This window comes from Macrobrachium nipponense, chromosome 20, assembly GCF_015104395.2.
Source record: "Macrobrachium nipponense isolate FS-2020 chromosome 20, ASM1510439v2, whole genome shotgun sequence".
NCBI lineage: Eukaryota > Metazoa > Arthropoda > Malacostraca > Decapoda > Palaemonidae > Macrobrachium > Macrobrachium nipponense.
In genome coordinates this window covers 19,278,267-19,301,587 of record NC_061089.1, presented here as the reverse complement: position 1 = coordinate 19,301,587, position 23,321 = coordinate 19,278,267, and the positions used below count along the sequence as shown (strand labels likewise).

The 23,321-nt window shown below is 42.7% G+C and overlaps 1 protein-coding gene across 1 annotated transcript in view; it reads right to left on the bottom strand.

The window, feature by feature from the left end:
- LOC135222831 (vesicle-trafficking protein SEC22b-like) overlaps positions 1-15,487 on the bottom strand; it is a 93,827-nt gene extending 78,340 nt beyond the window's left edge. The window contains exon 1 of the mRNA XM_064261160.1: positions 15,314-15,487. Coding sequence (XP_064117230.1) covers positions 15,314-15,388 — 75 coding nt within the window. The 5' untranslated portion in view covers positions 15,389-15,487. The remainder of the gene's footprint in view (positions 1-15,313) is intronic.
- Positions 15,488-23,321: the final 7,834 nt, after the last annotated feature.

The following is a 23,321-nucleotide window of genomic DNA, read 5'->3' as shown; positions in this document are numbered from 1 at the left end:
AAGGAAACGAAACTGTTCCATCGAGGAGAGGGTCCCCAGCAAGCTCATCCATTGCCTCGCGGACAATGTTCTTTCCTTAAGAAGACTGACACCTTTTCTAGGCAGCGTTCTCTCCTTTCCTGCGAAGGATACGCTAGAAAATCCCGAGAATCCATCTGAATCCCCAGATAGACAATACTTTGTCTGGGGGATCAGCATGGATTTCTCGTGATTTACTAAAAGTCCTAAGGACTTTGTCAACTTTAGAGTAACTAAAAAGGTCCTCCAGACATTTTTTCTCCGATTGGGCTCTTATTAGCCAATCGTCCAGATAAACGAGATCCTATCCCTTCCAGATGTAGCCAATAAGCTACATTCTTCATGATGTCCGTAAAGACTTGAGGGGCAGTCGAAAGTCCGAAGCACATCGCTCGGAACTGAACACTTTCCCTTGGAACATGAACCTCAGATACTTCCTTGCTGCCGGATGAATTGGCACATGGAAATACGCATCCTGAAGGTCCAGGGACACCATCCAGTCCCCTGGACGAAGAGCAGATAGAACAGAGGAAGACGTCTCCATTGAAAAATTTCGTTTCTCAAGACAAAGAAATTCAGGGCACTGACGTCTAGAAACTGGTCTCCATCCCCCCGATGCTTCGGTACCAGGAATAGCCGATTGTAGAATCCTGGAGACTGGAGATCTTGAACCAGTTCTACCGCTTCCTTGGAAATCATCTGTTCCACTGCTTGCAACATAGCAAGCTTTCGGACGGATCCGAGTATCTGGCGGTCAACTCCCTTGGAGTTGTCGTCAAGGAGATTCTCCCTGAAGGGGATCAAGTATCCTTTTTTCAGGATAGAGAGGGACCAGTAGTCCGCTCCCTTCTGCGCCCAGACTTTGGCAAAGTGGAGTAGCCTGGCGCCTACTTTCGTCTGGAGGACTTGCTGTTCATCTAGACTTCCCGAAGGACCTTCTAGATGTCTACTCTTTCTCTCTGGTCTTCGACCTCCAAGAGGGGCTCTAGAAGAGGAGGCCCCTCGAAAGGGCTGAACAAAAGAGGGTTCTCTCTTTCTTCTCTATCGGCACTGCCGGCCTAAACTTCTTGGCCGAGTGCGTGAGGAGATCTTGAGTTGCCTTCTCCGTTAAGAGATTTCGAAACCTCTCTAACGTCTCTTGTGGAAAAAAGGTGCGGGGATAAAGGAGCAAAAAGAAGAGATGTCCTTTGCAAGGGTGATACTGCTCTTGCTAAGAAAGAGCTAAAGACAGATCTCTTCTTCAATACTCCGTTCCAAAAAGAGAGGCAACTTCCACAGAACCGTCCATGACCGCTCTGTCCAGGCAAGCCAGGACGCTCGAAAAGTTCCTCCATGGAAACAAAGTCCGTGTCCTGAGCTCTCTTCGCTAATGCTCCTAAAGCCCAGTCCATAAAGTTGAAGACTTCTAGGGTTTTAAAGAGGCCCTTAGAAGGTGGTCCAGCTCACACATGCCCCAGTCGCCTTAGCAGACAGCAACGACTTCCTCCTAGTAGAGTCCACTAAGGAAGCAAAATCCGCATCGCCGGAAGAAGGCAGACCTAACCCATCGGCTCTTTGGTCTCGTACCACCTTCCTGGTTTGCCTGTTAACTTGGAAGGAGGGTAGGAAAAACTGTCTTGCCCGCTTCCCTTCTGGAAGTCAACACTCTGAAAAAGTTTTCAATGCCTTTTTCATACAAAGAGCGGGGCGCATCTTAACGAAGGAAGACGATTTGAGAGCTTTAGTGCTGGACATCAACGATCCTGGTGAAGGAGGGTCCGCAGGATGAAGGAGTCTCCGAACTCCTTTAGCAGCAAAAGAGAAAGTCTCTTGTAGTCCGAAACTGCTACATCTACAGCTCTTCGTCTTTTCCGATACCTGGTCCAACTGATCTACAGAAGGAGATCGTTTTGGAGTGATCTGGCTCTTCCCTGGAGAAGAACTCCTTTCCCGAGAAGGGGAGCGCGGAACATTAGCACTCCTATACGAAGAGTGAGGCTCCTGTCTGTCGGCAAACACTCTTGTGCCTACTAGACTCTTGTTGTCTAGGTTAGTTCGTCGTCGTGGCGCTTGCTAGGCTCCTGGCGTCTGATTCAGGGCGCTTGAAAAGATCCCCGCGTCCTGATTCCTGACGCTTAACAGGCTCTTGGCGCCCTAAACACTTGACGCCTAACGTACTCCTGGCGTCCTGTTTTCTGGCGTCCTAACTCCTGGCGCCCTGACTCCTGACGCCCTGACTCCTGGCGCCCTGACTCCTGGCGCCTGACTCCTGGCGCCCTGACTCATGGCGTCCTGGCTCATAGCGTCCTGATTCCTGCCTTCTAGCAGAATCCTGACGTCCTGAATCCAGAGTTCTAAGAGGCTCTTGACGTCCTTTCTTGCGTCTTGCTGCCTCTTTGCGCCTGTCTGGCTCCTGGTCCTGAAGACCCAAGGGATCCTGATACCTAAATCGGTTTCCCGGTTCCTTGCACCTAAACCGATCGAGACTTCTGCTCGATGCGCTGTGTCTAAGAGGGCGCTTGGGGCGGGAAGACAGCCTATAGGGCGAAAGGGCTCTTCTCTCAGGAGAACAACTCCTATCCGACGAGTCTCTCGACGAAGGCGATAAACGTCCTGGAGATCGTGAGAGTTCTCTCCTATACGAAGAAGGACGCTTAGCGGAACTCTTAACAGGGAGCGAGACATCCTTCCTCCTTGTAGAGTCCTTAGCAAAAGAGCCTACGAGCGAAGCTAATTGCTCTTGCAGATTAACCAAAAACTTCTTGGTCGGATCCTGAAGAGCAGGCTCCTCTTGTCTAGTCTTCTTAGGTCCCGAAGGCCAATCCTCGGGAAAACGCTCTGGGCTGGAGTCAGCAGCGTCTCCTTTAGGCGCCTTCCAGGCTCTCTTCAAAGGGCGCGAACGGGAGGCCGAACTCCATCCTCGTCTAGGAGAGGAAGAGTCTGAGGCGAAAAACACTCCTTTAGGACGCCTTTTCTGCGGCAATCCGAGGCAGCCTGGGACTTAACAACAGGATCTGCCGAAGGGACGCCTGACCGTTGGGGATGTTCTGCATCCTCCTGCGGCTTTCGACATTCCTCCTCCCCTGGTCCTGGGAGTTTGGAAGAGGTCTAGGCCTAGAGCAATGAGGAACCGGTCAGACGCCCCCTCCACTGCACTGGGGACACTGCACAAAGTCACTATCACCACTCTTACCTTGGTTTAGAGCTCGTAGCTGAGCTTGAAGTTTCTTAATTGAAGCTTTTAACATTTTCCCTCTCTGACGAAGAATCTTTGGATTCAGAACAGGGAGAAGCAGCTGAGGCTAAGGGAAAATTGTTAGATGGAGTTAATTTCTTGTTCTAAGGAGCAAGATCTACTAGATGACCTAGCTGAAGCCTTCCTCACTCTATCTCTCTCAAGCTTCCTAACATATGATGATAATTCCTTCCATTCAAGCTCCGTAAGGTTCTCGCATTCCACACAGGTGTTAATAAAAGAACATTCATTCTCCCTGCATTTAGCGCAAATACTATGCGGATCCAATGCCGATTTAGGCAGCCTAACCTTACAGTCTTCCCTACTGCAAACTCTAACATAGGTGAAGCCTTAGCGTCAGACATCGTGAAAGAGTAGTCAAAACCAAAGTCGAAAAACAGTCCACAATAAGCGTATGCCAAGCCAGAGAAAAAACAGAATACGTCACCAAAAAACCAATCCAAATTCTCGGCAAACGAGTTGAAATCCAAGATGGAGGAAACGAACAATAGGTGTTGTCCGTTCAACCGACAGAGAAATTATGGCTTAGAAAACGGGAATAGTTCCAGACCCCGCCACCCAGTGGCGGGAATGGTGGATCACCTGACCTACCTGTCGCGTGTGCGCGAGTTTTGAAATTCTGTCGGGACGACCGAGGTCTATAGCTAAGTATATATCTGCTGGGTAAGTTACTTGTACAAAAATAAAAAATTTTGTACCCCTCTAATAGTCAGCTGTCACTCGATTTCCAAATGAAGCGAAGTGAAGGCCGCTCGTGCGACAACTGACACTCCCATGCACAGGAAACACGAGAACACATCCGACAAGAGGGTTACGTACACAATTTAAGGATCGGTGCTCTCTCCTTTACCCAGAACCGTCTGTGCTGACACAAAGGACCTAAAGAAAAACATTTCTCAATACGTAAACTCGCACGTCTTTTAAATAATGAGATGCAAACACGGAGTTGCATCTCCAATAAGTTGCGTCCAAAACTGTTTTGATACATATTTCTTTGGAACGCCACAGAGGTTGCGATTGCCCTAACTTCGTGGGCTCTCACTCTTAAAAGATTAAAAGAATCATCTGGACAATTCTTATGAGCTTCCATAATAACACTTCTAACAAAGAAGGCTAAGGCGTTCTTGGACATTGCTCTCTTGGGGTCTTTTACTGAGCACCAAAGACCTTTTTGCGAACCCCCCAACTGCTTCTTCCTGTCCAGATAAAATTTTAGAGCTCTAACTGGGCAAAGGGATCTTTCTGCCTCTCTGCCCACCAAACTAGAAAGTCCTTTCACCTCGAAGCTCCTGGGCCAGGGATTCGAAGGGTTTTCGTTTTTGGCAAGAAAGAGAGACTGAAATGAACAAATTGCAGTCTCCTTTGAAGCCAACTCGTGATTCAAGGGCATGCAACTCACTGACCCTTTTTGCCGTTGCAAGAGACATCAGAAACAAACACTTTCTAGTGATATTACGAAAAGAAGCAGTGTGTAGTGGTTCGAATTCTTCGGAGGATAGAAATAGAACCACATCTAAGTTCCAGCTTGGAACCTTAGGTTCAAGTGACTTTGATGTTTCGAAGGAACGAATGAGGTCGTGCAAATCCTTATCGTTCGTTAGATCTAATCCCTTGTTTCTAAAGACTGCTGACAGCATACTCCTGTCACCCCTTAATAGTCGGTACAGAGAGATGCGACTTTTCTCTAAGAAACAGAAGGAAATCCGCAATTTCGGTCACAGAGGTACTGGAAGAGGACAGCTTCTTCGACCTGCACCAGCTTCTGAAAACTTCCCACTTCGATTGGTACACTCGCCTAGTAGATGATCTGCGGGCTCTAGCAATTGCGCTTGCTGCCTGGCGAGAAAACCCTCTCGCTCTGACAAGTCTTTCGATAGTCGAAAGGCAGTCAGAGCAAGAGCGGGTAGATTTTGATGGTACCTCTCGAAGTGGGGTTGTTTGAGCAGATCTATTCTGTTTGGAAGAGATCTGGGGAAGTCCACTGTCCACTCCATCACCTCTGTGAACCAAATTTGAGCTGGCCAATACGGAGCAATCAGAGTCATTTTGGTTCCTTCGGATGCCACAAATTTTCTGACTACTTCCCCCAGTATCTTGAACGGGGGAAAAGCGTAACATCTATCCCTGACCAGTCCAGGAGGAAGGCGTCTGTTGCATAAGCCCTGGGATCTCCCCGGGCACAAAATGTGTCTATCCTTTTGGAGAGGAATGTGGCGAAAAGATCTATTTGAGGCTTCCCCCAAAGGAGCCAAAGGCTCTGACAGACTTCTGAGTGGAGTGTCCATTCTGTGGGAAGGACCTGGAACCTCCTGCTCAGTCTGTCCGATCTCACATTCCTCTCCCCTTGGACAAACCCGTTAAGAAGAACTACCTTCCTTTGGTTCGCCCAAATCAACAGATCTCTTGCCAGCTCGTACAGAGCGAAAGAGTGAGTCCCTCCTTGTTTCTTGACATAAGCCAGAGCTGTCGTATTGTCTGAGTTTATCTGTACGACCTTGCCTCTGACTATGTGTTCGAAGCTCTTTAGCGCAAGGTGAATTGCTAAGAGCTCCTTGCAATTTATGTGCCATGACACCTGTTCTGCCGACCAGTGCCTGACACTTCTTTGGATCCCAATGTTGCACCCCAGCCCGACTCCGACGCGTCTGAGAACAATGTCAGGCTTGGGTTCCGTACTTGCAGGGACACTCCTTGTTTTCTTTTAAGGGAATCACCACCACTTTAAATGATTTTTATTTCCTCCGAGATTGGAAAACGTGTCCGAGAGCTGTCCTGTCTTCCAACTCCAACTTCTTCTCAGGAAGAACTGAAGCGGACGAAGATGTAGTCTTCCTAGGAGAAAGAACTGTTCGAGCGAGGAAAGGGTCCCCAGAAGGCTCAGCCATTCCCTCGCTGAAGTGCGCTCTTTCCCTAAGAAGTTCGATACTGTGGCACAGCCTTTCTTTATTCTCTCTTGAGAGGGAAAAACTCGAAAACCCGAGAATCCATCTGAATCCCCAGATAAACCACGTTCTGGCTGGGGATCATCTGAGACTTCTCGAGGTTCACGATCAATCCCAATGATTTTGTCAATTCCAGTGTTGTTGACAGGTCCTCCAAACACTGCTTTTGAGACCTGGCTCTGATGAGCCAGTCGTCCAGGTACAGGGAGACGTTTATCCCTTTCAAATGTAAATGTCTTGATACATTTTTCATCACGTCCGTGAAGACTTGAGGAGCCGTGGAAAGGCCGAAACACAGGGCCCTGAACTGATAGATTCTTCCCTCGAACATAAATCGAAGGTACTTCCTCGACGAATGGTGGATCGGGATGTGGAAATATGCGTCCTGAAGGTCTAGGGACGCCATCCAATCTCCTTGCCGCAGTGCTGCAAGGACTGAAGCAGACGTTTCCATGCTGAACTTCTGTTGTTTTACGAATTTGTTCAGCGCACTTACATCCAGTACCGGTCTCCATCCCCCCGAGGCTTTTGCTACAAGAAACAAGCGATTGTAAAACCCCGGGGAGCTGCAATCCAGCACTAGCTCTATTGCTCTTTTGTCCCACATCTGTTCCACCATCTGACGAAGAGTATCCATCAGAACAGGGTCCCTGTATCTGGCGGACAATTCCCTCGGTGATGTTGTCAAGGGAGGAATGTCCTTTAATGGGATGAGATAACCATTCTTGATGATCGACATCGTCCAAGGATTCGCTCCTATGTCTTCCCAGGCTTTCGCAAAGAAATGTAACCTGGCTCCTACAGGTGTCTGGAGGACAGAATTCTCACTTTCCTTTCTTAAAGGGACGGAAGGAAGACCTGCCCCTCTTTTCGGTTGACTTCCTTCTGGCGATAGATCTAGCTGGAAGGCCTCCTCGAAAGGGCTGCTGCTGAGCTGGACGAGCCACTTCCTTTTCCTCACTGGCCACAGGCCTATTTTTCCTTGAGGAATTTGTCTCTAAGGAGATCCTGGGTGGCCTTTTCAGTCAGAGAATGAGCAATATCCTTCACCAACTGCAAAAATGCGAGGGAAAAGATGTTCTGAGAGAGGCGCAAAACAATAAGGCGGCTCTTTGCGAAGGAGAGACGGCCTTCGTGAGGAAAGCATTGTGAACCGCCTCTTCTTTAAAACTCCTGCCCCAAAGAGGGAGCATACTTCAGCCGATCCATCCTGAACAGCCTTATCAATGCATGTGAGGATGCTATTTAGGGTTTCTGGGTCCAGTTGTTCCTTTTCATGAGATTTCTTGGCCAGAACCCCAAGGGACCAATCTAAGAAGTTAAAAACTTCTAAAGTGTGAAAAAGCCCTTTGAGGAGGTGGTCCATTTCCGAAAGCCCCCATGTTACTTTTGCTGCATTCAAGGCGTGTATTCTCGATGAATCTACTAAACTCGAGAAGTCTGACTCAGCTGAAACGGACAGAGACAATCCCAATTTTCTCCCGTTCGTACCAATGCCTCTCCTCCCTGTAAGTTTAGCGGGAGGCATACAAAAAGACCGTCCTTCCTAACTCCTTCTTCTTCTTGAACCAGGAGTCAAGAGATTGAAGCGCCCTCCTCATAGATATAGCAGGCTTCATTTTTAGGAAAGAGGAAGACTTGTGTGTTTTCGTGCTCGAGAACAGAGAGCGTGGAGAAGGAGGAGCGGCTGGCGTTAACGAGTCTCCATATTCTTCCAAGAGAAGGGACGAAAGAACTTTGTAATTAGACAATCCTTCCTTCATTTCATCCTCCGAGGCATCTTCTGGGTTCATAGGCTTGGAAGGAGAAGGCTCCCTTCTTTCTTCTGTTTCTTCCCTTACTCTCTTTCTTTCTGAAGAAGCACTCCTAATTGAAGAGGGGCTAAGAGTTACTCTCTCTTTGCTAAAAGATTGACGCTTGGATGACTCCTGTCGGATGTCAGGCTCTTCATACAAGGAATGTGCCTGGTGTACAGCGGGAGTATCTCGCCTGGAAGGAGTAACGTGTTTGGAATACTCCTGGCGCTTGGCAGGCGCAGCGCGCCTCGAATACTCCTGGCTTCTAGTAGGCGCATCTTGTTCCGAATACTCCTGGCGCCTGGGAGGAGTATTAAGTTCAGAATACTCCTGGCGCCTGGGAGGAGAGTATAAGGTTCGGAATACTCCTGGCGCCTGGGAGGAGTATTAAGTTCAGAATACTCCTGGCGCCTGGGAGGAGTATCGAGGTCCGAAGACTCCTGGCGCCTGGCAGGAGTACGTCGCTCCAAATACTCCTGATCCTTGGAATGCGTCTGGTGTTTAGTAGGAGTATTGATCCCGGTAGGCGCTTTCCGTTTAACAAGCGCTCTACTCCTAACAGGATCTTCTTCTTCAGTTAACTCTTGGCGCTTGGTTGAAGATCTTGAATGTTGTACTGCATACTCTGGCCCTTTGCGCCTACTCGGAGCCTGGCTCCTGGGTGGAGCCGCACTCTTGACAGGAGTAACTTCCTTTCTTACTTCTCTCCTGTCTAACGCATTGCTCCCCCAGAGATGGCCGCTTGTGCGACAACTCCCCTGAAGGGTGCGTCGCGCCCGACAGGAGATCGGTATTTAGATCTTTTAATAGGAAGCCTATCATCCTTCTTACGAGTAGGCTCCTTATATAGAGCTCCTACTAACGAGGCTAATTGTTCTTGCATATTCATTAAAATTTTCCTGTTGAGGAATCTTTCGAATCAGGAGCGGGAGATCTGGAAGGCGCTCTAGGATCTCCTCCAGACCCAGAGTCTGAATGTATTCTAGCCTTCTTTAATACCGAAGGCGCTCCTTCTTCAGAGAAGCGCTCGGGACTAGAATTGAGTTCATGTTCTTTCATACTCCTCTTCAGCGGACGGGAAAGTTTCGACTCCTTCCATCCTCTTCTCGGAGAGGGCGAACTAGAAGACGAAAAGCACTCTCGAAGGACGCTTTTCCTATAGCGGTCCTTGGCAGTTTGTGATATGATAGATTCTGCCGAAGGGACGCCTGATCGTTGGGGATTCTCCACAACCCCCGTACGGCTTTCGACTTTCCTTCTCCTCCGGGCCAGGGAGCTTGGAAGAGGTCTAGGCCTGGGAGCGTCGCAGAGACGACCAGACGCCCCCTCCACTACACTGGGGACACTAATATCACTAGCGAAACCACATTCACTTTCCTTACCTTCCAATGCTGCCATTTTTTCCTGCATTTTCTGAAGGGAAGCTCTGAGTTCCGCTATTTCCGAAGCAGAACTAGAGGGATTAGCAATTTGTGAACGGGCTGAAACAGAATGGGCATGATTATCAGAGGAAGAAGCTACAGAACTAGACAGTAAATCATGAGATGTAGACATTCTGCGGGTTTTATAAGCGCCTTCCTCTCTCTATCTTTCTCTAAACTTCTCAAGTAAGAAGTTAGATTCTTCCACTCTTGTGCACTCAATTTCTCACACTCGTTACACGTATTCTCAATCGAGCATTCAACCATTCTACAACCACTACAAGTAGTATGAGGATCTACCGAAGCTTTCGGAATCCTCACCTTACAGCCCTCATTCACACACACTCTGAAACTAACACTAGAGTCAGACATATTCACGAATTCCAAAAACCAAGTCCAAAAAACAGTCCACGATAGCGAATGCCAAACAACGATCCAAGTACGTCACCAAATATCAGCGAGAGATGATCAAAAGCGTTGCGAAAAACGAATTCTAGTCAGGAGGAAGTAACAACAATGTGATACCACCGGCGACAGAGAGAATCTGATTAGAAAACGGGAATAGTTCCTAGTCCTGCCACCCAGAGCAGGGCGGTAGATCACCTGACCTACCTGTAGCGAGTGCCGCGAAATTTGAATTTCTGTCGGGGACGACGGAGTCGATAGCTATGTATATATCTGACAGGTAAGTTGAATGTATGAAAATTAATTTTAGAATGAAAATTCCATATTAATAAACATTACCTTAATATAATTTATCTAGCCCGATTAACCACATTGAAAAGGAGGAAGGGAATCTGAGTACAATTTCCCCTTCGGACAGAGTAGGACATAAAACAATCAAAGAAATATATATCATAGGCAGTTAAAACTCAACCCAAGGTCTAAGATACTAACAACTCAAAGTCTCCTACCATAATGCCGCCAAACTGCAGTAGCACAGGACAAGGAGTAAGTGCATAGTCAGTCCGTCTGTACTAAAGTCAGGTGACCGACCAGGTGACCAGTCAGACGACTCGAGGACAGCAAGGCTGCACCCTGAAGACTATTAAGCATTATTCTTTCCCTGAAGGATGAGTGTCTGGACTGTCTGGGCGATTCAAAGCTAAGCAAACCTTGGGGGTGTATCAACGCAACCCAACGTTGCCAGCAGCGAATTGGCTCATGAGCAACTCCTGACTCGAGCTTTCTGGTGCCAAGAGAAAGGAGCGCGGAGCAAAAAGGCGATTCAGTCCCGAAGGACGAATGCCTGACAGTCCAACCTGGTCTCATGTTACATGATCATCGGGGGTGTATCAACGCAACCGACTTCGTCAACAAGAAACTCAGGGCTACTAAATGTCGCCTGATCTCGCACGAGTGTCTGACTCTGAGAAAACAGGTGAGACAAAAAGTAGATGGTGAGCGAGTCACCAGATGACAGCAGACGATCCATCGACTAATTCCCTGTCCAGGACAGTGGAAGAAGCATGAGTCGTCAGGACAAGCAAACCAGTGGCTAGTCCTAGGTCGACATCGACTCTGGGAGAAGCGTAGTCGCCAGTGCCAACAACCCAGTGGCTGGTCCCATGTCACACTGACAATGGAAGCAGCATGATTGCCAAGCAATCAGTCCTTGTCATCAACAACACCTAAATACCAAACTGCCTAATTCCCATTATAACTAAGCCAAAAACTGCCATGGGTTATAATACAAAAACAAAAAACAACAAATACATACAACATAACAAAAAATGAATAAAATACAGGTAGCAACCAAACATAAAACAGGAAGACTACCTAATTCTCCTGTCTGACGACCTGTCCTGCCATCACCAACGGGCCAAAAGAACGAAGGTCGCCTAGAACTAGAGAAATATCTTTCAAGTAAAAAGAGGCAAAAACAGAATTAGAACGCCAAGTCGCCACCTCAAGCACCTTGGCGACTGAGACATTCTTCATAAAAGCTACTGATGTAGCAACTGCTCTAATACTGTGTGCTCTCGGCATCTGGTCTTCCCCGGCAGCCGAACCACCAGTTTTAACGATCAGATATCCGAGAAAAAAGGATACACCACTCTTTGATATAGGTCTCTTGATATTTCGGGGTGAAACAAACAGATGACGGGGACGACCCTGAATGTCCTTCGTGCGGCGTAAATAGCATGAGAGCGCCCTAACAAGGCAAAGAACTAATTCCTCATTTAAATTACCGACAAAGTCAACCAGCGACTTCAGTACAAAAGACCTGGGAGTGGAATTATCAGACAATTCAGTCTTTGCGACAAATTCAGGAAGGTATGACAAAATCATGTCTTGTCCAGATCTGGCAACCAGAAAAGAGAATGCTTGCAGTTCACCCACCCTCTTAGCTGTAGCCAGCGAGACAAGGAAGAGTGTCTTAGAAGAGAGGTCCCTAAATTTGGCAAAATTCAGAGGCTCAAACGGAGGGAACCTTAAGGCTTGAAGGACTTTGTTAACGTCCCATGTCGGAGGCGAACACTGTGGACTGGGTCGAGATAGGGAAAAAGATCTAATTAAATCTCTAATGACATAAGACGAAGAGATCTCAGGGAGCCTTGCCTTAAAAACATAGGAAAGCATCGACCTATAACCCTCAACCCCTTCAGCACTGGGACGTGCGCATGTACGTCTTTTACGGTACAGTAATAAAAAACTGGGACGTACGCGTGTACATCTTTCATCCCTCCTCGAAAAGCAAAGCGTTTTCTTCAGCTTAGATGGTTTCCAGACACAGTATTGTGTACGAGAGAGGTGCTGAAGCTCCACCCACAATTCATTCTAACCAATAAGCGTCCGATGGATGTCGTGACGTCATTTTCATATGGGATATTAGGAGGGGTACTGGCCAACATATGCTAGTGCGCCTCAGGCTATTATCTGAGAAGGATAATTACGATTTTGTCTGTAAACCATGTAGATCTGAATTCTAAACCTTTTTCCCTTTTGATTGCAGTTATTTTATGTTTTTTTTTTCAGTATCATGTCAGATGAGTGTTTCAGAGTCAGGGTCTGAGTACCTGCCAAATCTATCAGATGATGATTATAGTGATAATTTCTTAGAGGTTGACAGTGAAAACGAGTGTTTGGAAGACATTGAACCTCTTGTCGATGAAGGCTGGCGGTTCATAACTGATCCATCTTGTGACTTGCACCCAGACCCAGCCCCCCGGATTCACGGAGGGTGGCAATGGGATTCCAGCTTACACACCAGATTTCACCTGCTTACGTGATGCATTTTTTTTCCTTTTTTGTGGTGATGTAATTGACAAATTGTGTGAATGGGTGAATGCTCGGGCAGAGTAGTACTTTCATTCAACAGGAAAGCGTAAGGTGGAAGGACTTCTATGGAGGCCTGTTACTCGTGATGAGATGTGTTTTTTATAGCTTGCTGATGATACTGGGGGTGAATAAACTGCCCCATATGTATATACATATTGGTACGAGATGCTGTTGCTTTTATTATTATTATTATTACTATTACTATTATTACTGTTTTATTATTATTATTACCAGTGCCGTAAACATTCATTGATGTATACGCTGTTTCTGTATGAAACCTAGGAATAACTGTTTCAGTAAGAAAACTAGTAGTACTGCTATTACCACTACTACTATTTTACTACTACTTTACTACTTTTTCTGCTATTTTATTTCTATTACTTTACTACTATTTCTACTACTTTATAACAGTTCCTACTTCTGCAATTACTTTTTCCACTAAATATTTCTATTTTTTCCGATATTCTTACTATATTTTTTGTAATTTTTTTACAATTGGGTAAAAAAATATTCATTGATATCCCTACACACAATGTTTTCACATAAGAATATAAAGGAAAAATATGAATAACATCAAATTTACTGGGAGCAAGTAATGATTGATACTCGCGGTTGACAGGGGGTCTCATGCAGTATGCAAGCATTTGCAGCAATGCAGCAGGCCGGTGGCGAAGGGGTTAATGCACGAAGGTGACAGGGCCCTGTCATGATGTAAATGAACTAAAAACTCCGCTACTTTCAGTAAGGAAGGTCTAGAAATTGAATGTCCTTGAGACTTACACCAACATCTGTAAACTGACCATTTAGCCTGATAATTTACTCTGGTTGATTGCCGTCTGGCAAGAGCCAACTGTCGCGCCACTCTGGAGGAGAACCTCCTGACAGTCTCCAGGCATGAAGATGAAGCATGTGGAGCCTCTGATGGAACTGATGAAAATGGGGTTGTTTGAGAAGATCTGGTCTCTCTGGCAGGCGAATGGGGGGCTCCACCAGTGCTTCCAGAAGGTCGGGAAATCACTCCTTCTGTAGCCAAAAGGGGGCGATCAAGGTGAGATCCAGATGCTTGGTTGCCCTCACTTTGTTGAGGACTGACCTCACCAGAGAGAACGGACGAAAAACATAGGCTTGAAGTCCCTCCCAGTCCTGCAAAAAAGCATCTGTCCCGGCACTCTGAGGAGTCTGGTAATGGGCGAAGAATATCTGGCACCGAAAATTCAGTGGGGTGGCAAACAGATCGACTGTGACAGGCCACTTCTTCCTGAGGCTGTCGAAGACTTCCTGGCAAAGTGTCCATTCCGACACTTGAACTTCGTTCAGTCTCGACAAGGTGTCTGCTAAGACGTTGTGATGGCCCAGGATAAACTGAGGGACCAACGTAATCCCCGTCTTCTGCCCAACACAGGATTGATCGCGCTTCTTGAGTGAGAAGATCCGACTGTGTGCCACCTTGGTTTCTCAAGTATGAGACTGCTGTGGTGTTGTCGACAAAGATCGCGATAACCGAATCCAACAGTTGATCCTGAAATGAAAGAAGGCCTAGGTACACTGCCCTTAGTTCCCTCCAATTTATTGACATGATCCTCTCCTCCTCTACCCAAAGGCCCGAAGCGGCTTCGGAGCCCAGGTGTGCTCCCCAACCTTGATCCGAGGCGTCTGACCAAAACATTAGGTCCGGAGGAACCGAAAGAAGAGACGTCCCTGACTTGAGGCGGTGAACTTGCATCCACCAACAGAGATCCTTCCGACATTGTGGAGAAGAGGCGACTATCATGTCCTCGGACACGAAATCCCACGATGGATCCACTGCGGTGTTTCCCCCTATACACTAACATTGTTCAAATGAGTGCTGGGAAGGCTGGGAAAGATGGTGGCTCATTTGCGCTTACGAACGGCACCTCATGTGGGTGCCGCCATATTGGATTTCAAAAGTGCCTTGAAAACATACTTTACGAAAACCTCACATGCTTATTTTACTTCGCATGGCGCTTTCACATATCACATTATGTTAACAAAACTTCAATCTTTTGAATGGTATGCTTAAAGATGTAATTGTATTCTTGTTTTACCAATTAAATATTGAGTGAATAAGGATGATCCACGCGATGACAAAGGATCCATTGTGGTGTTTCCCCCCCAATGCTCAAAAATTGCTCAGCTTAGTGACCAGGTCTTTGCCTTCCGATCACAAAAGCTCACACAGCTGTCAGCTATTTTTGTCTTATTAAAGTGACTTTGATTCCCCATTCACACAACCCTAAGCTGCTCGTGTTCCCCAATAGCAGGTATGGTCTATGATCACCCCGTAATGAGATCTGATTAGGGTACTACCTAACGCCAGGGGTTAAGGTGGATGGTTGCCGTAGCCTAGGTAGCCTACCTAGCCCTAGTCTCCAAACGTTGGGTACAATCGTAGGTTAGTCTATGCCAGGTTATATTAAGACCAATAATTTGATGACCCCAATATATATTTTTATATATATAGCCTACGATGCACTTGAGCATCATTAGGTACTAGTAGCTATAATCTAGCCAACTCAAGAGTCATTCGTAAGGCTAGCTTAAAGTTTACCTTGGCTGACTCGATCTTAAAGGGGTATGAACTTAATATACTCAACTAACCTGTTCATCTTCCTGTAATGATGCTGCTAAGGGCAGACCATCACACGCACGAGCTATCATTATCATTAAAACCATGTTGAGAAGTGCTATAAAGTTGTTAATTCAAGCTAAAATAAGAAGTAACTTTCTTAAGAGACAGCTGACAATTCTCTAGATAATTACGATTCACAATATCGCTGAACCGGGAGCGCGATCTTCTATTATTTCCGTATTTTTTAGCTCTAACCTGTGCACTAGTCTTTAAATTTATTTAAATATAAAATTTGATTATAAATATTTTAACGGCATATATTCTATTCAAATCTTTCATATTTTTTATCATTCAAAAGAATCTCCATTACATGACCGAGATATATAGAACAATGGTGATGTGTTGTAAACACATCCGATTGTGTTTGTTCCATAATCCTAAAGTTGATTTTGATCTAAGAAATATGTCATCACAACATTAGATAGTAACCTATTATTGTTATAACATTATATTATAATATGTATGTAATAATCATGAGCATACATTTTTAATTCATGAATCAATTGAAGTAGAATAATTCTTTGAAAGGTTCCGAACACCAACCATTTGACAACTCAGCATTGGTATTTAAAATGAGTAACCTGAAATGGGAAGACGTGACATAAACCCAACACGGTATTGGTATTTTCAATTGATTTGCCGAAATTTTCCATATAACTTGTACTTGCTTGCCTGAGTAGGTACCACAGTAAATCAATCTTTCTATTATCGTTTCTATTTAATGCTGCTACAGCTGAGACATGCATCAGGCGACAGAAAAAGTTATTTGGGATACCTACAAAATTCAAGATGCTATTAAACGGGAAATCCCTTGAATAAGTGACAAATATTTACATTGTTGCTCCATTTATGCTGCTAACACGTTGTTAAGCAACAATGAAATACTTTGGTTTTATTATAATGGATGGTATGATTCAAGTCTTGTTATTCGTCACGAAGTGTTAAATGCACTTGGATTTGCTTTTGCGACTTCATTATGAGATTCTAGGGTAAAATAATGACAAAATCATTAGCAGGTGAAGAGAGGTGTTTCCTACATCAAAAGGTATCCTTTGTTATCAAAAGGCATCCTTTGTTCCATGATTTCCTTTCTCAAGGAATGATACGGCGTACGTTTGTTTATTCTTTGTACAAGAAGAAAATTCTTATTGCTTTGACTTCCGTCAGCAAATACCGGCGTGTAAAAAAAAAAAAAAAATGGAGCACGATGTGTGTCAAGGTAATAATCGAAACCCAGTTAGTACAAATATTCGTTTTTTCATCCCTCTATATCATTTAGGTATATTTAACAAAACAGATTTATTGGTGAATGTTTATTAAGATATGCAGTCAAGGATGGCACGAGAAATAAGCCTGTTTTGATCAATGTAACTGAAGGTGCTATTAACTGCAACGGCGAGTTAGAATGTTGTCGCCATTGCTTTCATTGATGAGTCATGAGAAAACAATCTCGGAACTTGCAATCACTGTCAGTTTGTGTTTAGTCCAGCCTTCGTTGAATGCCAATGTTATTTTCTAATCTACGAGTATCAGTATGAATGTGGAGTCGTGAAATTGTCTTCCATTTTTAAAAAGGAATGCGAGGTCTGAATCTCTCGTGCTGGTAGATTGTTTGAATTTGTTTCTTCTTGGACTCATGCGGAAGGGCTCATTATGAAAGAAAGACTTGAAGCTCCCTGAGTTATTCGTAAATTTACTTGGGCGCGGATGTCTTTCACTTCTAACACTGGACGTTTTTATGGCTGAAACTTCTAACATTGCGAGCCATGAACTTGACATTCTTTCTGTTCAGTGCATATATACATTAAGTTCCATTGTGAGTCCCTACCCATTGTTTAACACGCATTACTTCGATGTGCGCTAAAGTGATTAAACTATTTATATTTATTGTCTTTTGAGTTCGCGATTTCCTAAATTTCAGAAAATGGCAAGTTTTAGCGGTTTTTTTATCATCTAGTTTTGAAGGCACTGATTTATTTAACATATATAGACACATATACACATATATGTATATTTATGCATGCATATATATATATATATATATATATATATATAATATATAACCACGTAAGAAGGTGAGTGAAAACCGGGACTTTGAACAAGTACAGTGATGCTCAAATCTCATGCGACATGACTCAATAGGATTTAGTTAAAAAAATTCACTAACCGGCAATCAAGTATGCTCCATATTTACGTATTATTTCAATGCGAAAACGCGATTATCACATACAATAAGGCCATAATATATTTCATAAGAGTGAAATCTGTCATATATATCAAAACTGTAAGAAAATGTCACATGTCGCCAAATTTCAGAAAAACTCTTACGAAACATTTTCAAAACTTTCGTTCACTCATCGCTGAACCATTCGACCAAAACGAAGTCGTCATCAAACCTCAGTTCAAATGTTAAATAAAAAAAAAACGAAAAAAACTGTCATAAGATTAATAACCAAAGCAAGCATAAAATTTGAAATAGTCCTATTTGATTGCTTTTCCACCTCAATGCTGAAAAAAATGTAAATATGTATATACAAAAGTAGAATGCGCCCACCGATATCAACGTGTGAGGGGAGCATGTGTGACGTCATTAGTGTCGGTGCAACAACAACCACCTGGCGTAACATAAGTAGGTCTACAATGAGTAGCAACCATGAAATTATCTTGAAAACATTTACTTTACATATGTTAGAGGAATATTTGGATTTTCATCCATAATTATTTGTTATCTTTCTTAAATAAAAAATGATGGCATACTAGCAAATATTCGCCTATTTGTCAAAGCCAAGATATTATTCCTAGGCCTAGGTGTTAGATATCTTTACTTTACACTTAACATTCACATCTCTATGTTAACAATTTCTGGCCAGAAAGCAAATGAGGTTATCTACACATTCTTGCACTTCAAGTTAGCTCATGAAAGAATAAATTATACATCAAAAGGGAGCAGAAGGACTTCTAAGAAAATATTTTAAACCAGTTGAAAAACAAGTGTTCCATACACCTTGATATTAATACTTATTGAAAAAGAAACCCACAAAATCACTTTGTAACTTGTTTACTTCTAAGTATTTACATTTAGTTTTACTCGACACTCGAGTACTTTCAGGCCCTGTCTGTGGCCCATTCTCAAGAGATGTTTGGGATGTTAGCCTGGGTCAAGGCCCAGCAGTCTTCTGGAACTTCTCGTTGAGCTGTCATTTATGTGATGGCTGTTCTGGTTCTCTTGGGAGTTGCCAATCCCCTCTTGTCGCTCTGATATCCTGAGCTGATGGTCAATGGGATTCACCCTTGTGGTAAGGGTGTGGTCACCAAAAGTCTGTTGGGCAGGAAACCAAATCTCCAGGTCAGCAGGGTCAATCTTAGCTTCTTTTAATATCAAAGCTCGGCTTATGGGATCTTCTGAGGTAAAACCTTTGTTTCCTTCAATTACTGTAATCTCTGATAAGTGCACCTTCTACTACCCTCCTGTGACTAATTTTGTTGCTTTTGTATATAAGCCTACTGTATTTGAAATCCATCCTATGGTCATTTTCCCAACAATGTCTAGCTATAGCACTCCCCTGAGAGTTAAGCTATACTGCCCTTCTATGCTCTTGGACTCTAGTCCTTATTCCCCTGCCTGATTCCTCCACATATCTGTCTCCACAATTGTTGCAATTGATTATGTATACCCCCGCTACATCATCTGTATTACTGTCTTCTCCTTCCAATTTATTTTTACATACTTTGTTTTTTACGGTATTATCAAAGGTATATACAAATTTATATTGACTTTCTTTCATTTTTGAAGTGATTTGTTTCATCTTAGGCATAAAAGGGAGGGCAACTATTTTCTTATTTTCTTTATTCCATGTACTCTCTACATTCGCTCTGTAAAAAATTTTTCTAGCTTTGTTGAGTACCATTTTTCTGAACCATTCCGGGTATGCTAATGCATCGAAGCTTTTATCGATGTAATTTATTTCTTGCTCTATCTTGCAAGGGTCACACGTTCTCATTGCCCTGAGAAATAAACCTGTTAGAACCCCTATTTTTATATCATGACTGTGAAAAGAGAAGAAATGAATATATGAGTTTGTATGTATGGGCTTTCTATATGTGCTGAATTCATATCCTTTTCTTTTCTTTCTATGAGTACGCCTAAAAAGGGCAGTTTATTAGTGTTACTTTTCTCTAAAGTGAACTGGATATTGTTATCAAACTTATTGAGTTCATCTAGAAAAGTTTCTATTTTATTTCCATCCCCTTGCAGAATAGCAAAAATATCATCCACATATCTCCACCATCCTTGCAGTTTTAAGTTAGGGACATTAACATTGGGAACTAGATTAGTTCCGAAATATTCCATATATATGTTAGCGAGTATAGGTGATAATGAGGACCCCATAGCTACTCCATATTTCTGTTTGTAAACTTGTCCCTCAAACGTGAAATAAGTATCACTGACACACAATTTAATCAACTCAAGGAAGACGCCTATTTCGATGTTTGGATTGAAAATACCCTCATTATGTTTAGTCTGAAGGAATTCTAATACTTTATCTAAGGGGACATTGGTGAATAATGCTACTACATCAAAACTAACCATGTGTCCCTTTATATTCTTTTTCTTAACTTTGTCTATGAAATCTACTGAATGTTTAATATGGGATTCTGAAAATATACCTAAGTATATTCCTAGTTCTCCTGCTAACCACACAGCTAAGTTTTTGTTAGGAGATTTCCTACTAGAAACAATAGGGCGTAGTGGGCAGCCCTCCTTGTGTATTTTGGGGCTGCCATATATATATGCAAGTTCAGGTAATTTACTTGAGAATAATTTATTGCATAGCATGTCCTTCCCATTACCTAGTCTACTGAATTCGTTCAGACTAAACATAATGAGGGTATTTTCAATCCAAACATCGAAATAGGCGTCTTCCTTGAGTTGATTAAATTGTGTGTCAGTGATACTTATTTCACGTTTGAGGGACAAGTTTACAAACAGAAATAGGGAGTAGCTATGGGGTCCTCATTATCACCTATACTCGCTAACATATATATGGAATATTTCGAAACTAATCTAGTTCCCAATGTTAATGTCCCTAACTTAAAACTGCAAGGATGGTGGAGATATGTGGATGATATTTTTGCTATTCTGCAAGGGGATGGAAATAAAATAGAAACTTTTCTAGATTAACTCAATAAGTTTGATAACAATATTCAGTTCACTTTAGAGAAAAGTAACAATAATAAACTGCCCTTTTTAGACGTACTCATAGAGAGAAAAGAAAAGGATATGAATTCAGCACATATAGAAAGCCCACACATACAAACTCATATATTCATTTCTTCTCTTTTCACAGTCATGATATAAAAATAGGGGTTCTAACAGGTTTATTTCTCAGGGCAATGAGAACGTGTGACCCTTGCAAGATAGAGCAAGAAATAAATTACATCGATAAAAGCTTCGATGCATTAGCATACCCGGAATGGTTCAGAAAAAGGGTACTCAACAAAGCTAGAAAAAATTTTTACAGAGCGAATGTAGAGAGTACATGGAATAAAGAAAATAAGAAAATAGTTGCCCTCCCTTTTATGCCTAAGATGAAACAAATCACTTCAAAAATGAAAGAAAGTCAATATAAATTTGTATATACCTTTGATAATACCGTAAAAAACAAAGTATGTAAAAATAAATTGGAAGGAGAAGACAGTAATACAGATGATGTAGCGGGGGTATACATAATCAATTGCAACAATTGTGGAGACAGATATGTGGGGGAATCAGGTAGGGGAGTAAGGACTAGAGTCCAAGAGCATAGAAGGGTAGTATAGCTTAACTCTCAGGGGAGTGCTATAGCTAGACATCGTTGGGAAAATGACCATAGGATGGATTTCAAAAACAGTAGGCTTATATACAAAAGCAACAAAATTAGTCACAGGAGGGTAGTAGAAGGTGCACTTATCAGAGAGATTACAGTAATTGAAGGAAACAAAGGTTTTACCTCAGAAGATCCCATAAGCCGAGCTTTGATATTAAAAGAAGCTAAGATTGACCCTGCTGACCTGGAGATTAGGTTTCCTGCCCAACAGACTTTTGGTGACCACACCCTTACCACAAGGGTAAATCCCATTGACCATCAGCTCAGGATATCAGAGCGACAAGAGGGGATTGGCAACTCTCAAGAGAACCAGAACAGCCATCATATAAATGACAGCTCAACGAGAAATTCCAGAAGACTGCTGGGCCTTGACCCAGGCTAACATCCCAAACATCTCTTGAGAATGGGCCACAGACAGGGCCTGAAAGTACTCGAGTGTGGAGTAAAACTAAATGTAAATACTTAGAAGTAAACAAGTTACAAAGTGATTTTGTGGGTTTCTTTTTCAATCTTCAGAAGAAACCTGAAAGAAGTTTTTGTTTGGTTCATTAATACTTATGATATTTCGATTAATAGCCATCTCCATATAAACAAAACCATCATCTTTTACTCCTCAAAGAACAGGTAATCTCTACAAATAAAAACATTAGTAACAGATCTCATCTCAGAAGGCTTAGATTATTTTTTTAGGCCAATAAATCATTTTGCAACATACAGGCAGCTTAAACAGCCTGAAACTTCAACATTCAAAGAAAACTGGTTGTAATTCATATTCCTATTGTATTCCTCAAAGAACAGGTAATCTCTACAAATAAATTTATCAGTAACAAATTACATCTCAGAAGGCTTAGATTATTTTTTTAGGCCTATAAAACATTTTGCAACATACAAGCAGTTTAAACGCAGCCAAAAACTTCAACATTCAACATTCATATTTCTATTTTGAAAATGTTGTTATGACTATTGGTTGAGCTTATTAGATCTACTGTCATAATGCTGCAGACGGGGTTATGATGACCAGTCCGAGGAGCATGTTGAGTATGGTTGCATTGATGGCACCGGTAACCTTATCACACCGCACTTTGAAATGAGCGACGTAAAAAAAAAAAAGTTCAAATCACACAGATTACGAATTATACCAATGCATAAAAGGGATCATATCTCTTCAACCATAAGGAAAATAGGGCTAGCTGTGAATTCGCAAACTTTTCGACATGTATGACATAAAGAAAAGAAAAGAAAAAAAAAACACTACTTGGCAACGTCACGTCGAGTCTGAGAATCTGGACGATACAAAAAGAATAATGTCGCATGAGATTTGAGCACCACTGTACTTTCGTAGCTTATTCTACATTTTCAAGTTCACATTAGAAAATGTAGAATAAACTATAAAAGTACATGTTCAAAATACTGGTTTTCACTCACCGTCCGTGGATTTTATATTCTCAAGCAAGCGTTGATTCATGCTACATTGGACATATATAGTATATATATATATATATATATAATATAATATATATATATATAGATATATATATATATATATATAATATATATATATATATATATGCACGTTATGTCGATCAGGATTTTGATTCTGTAGGAATAGGGAGTCATTTTCATTAGTCTTTGCCTTAGGAATATCCACATGTTTCAGGCAAGCAAGTATTTGTTTCTGTACCTGGAATACATATCATACTTAGTTACACATTAAGGTGTTAGTGTTTTGCGCTAAGCTTTCAAACTTCCATCTTGAACTTTAATCTGATGAACATCTGATTAACTGTTTCTTCTTCGGCATAGTGACGAGGCTCTGATATTTTGAAATTAAGATATGATTTTGTGCATTTTGACGGAGTACTGATCTCTCATGTGATATTAATTTTCTCTGAGAGAGAGCTCATTAGCTAACTGCCTCATGGTACCTGAGGATATCTCGCCCAAAATAATCTTTATATCTAAGAACCGTAAGGACATGTAGGGACATATCAGTTATGTCGACGATCAATGCTCTCAGTTAATTACGTAGACTAGAGCCCGCCAGCACCCAAAGCTAAATGATTTCTGTAGTATTTTAAGAAGCAAAACAATATGGATATGAAAACCTAAC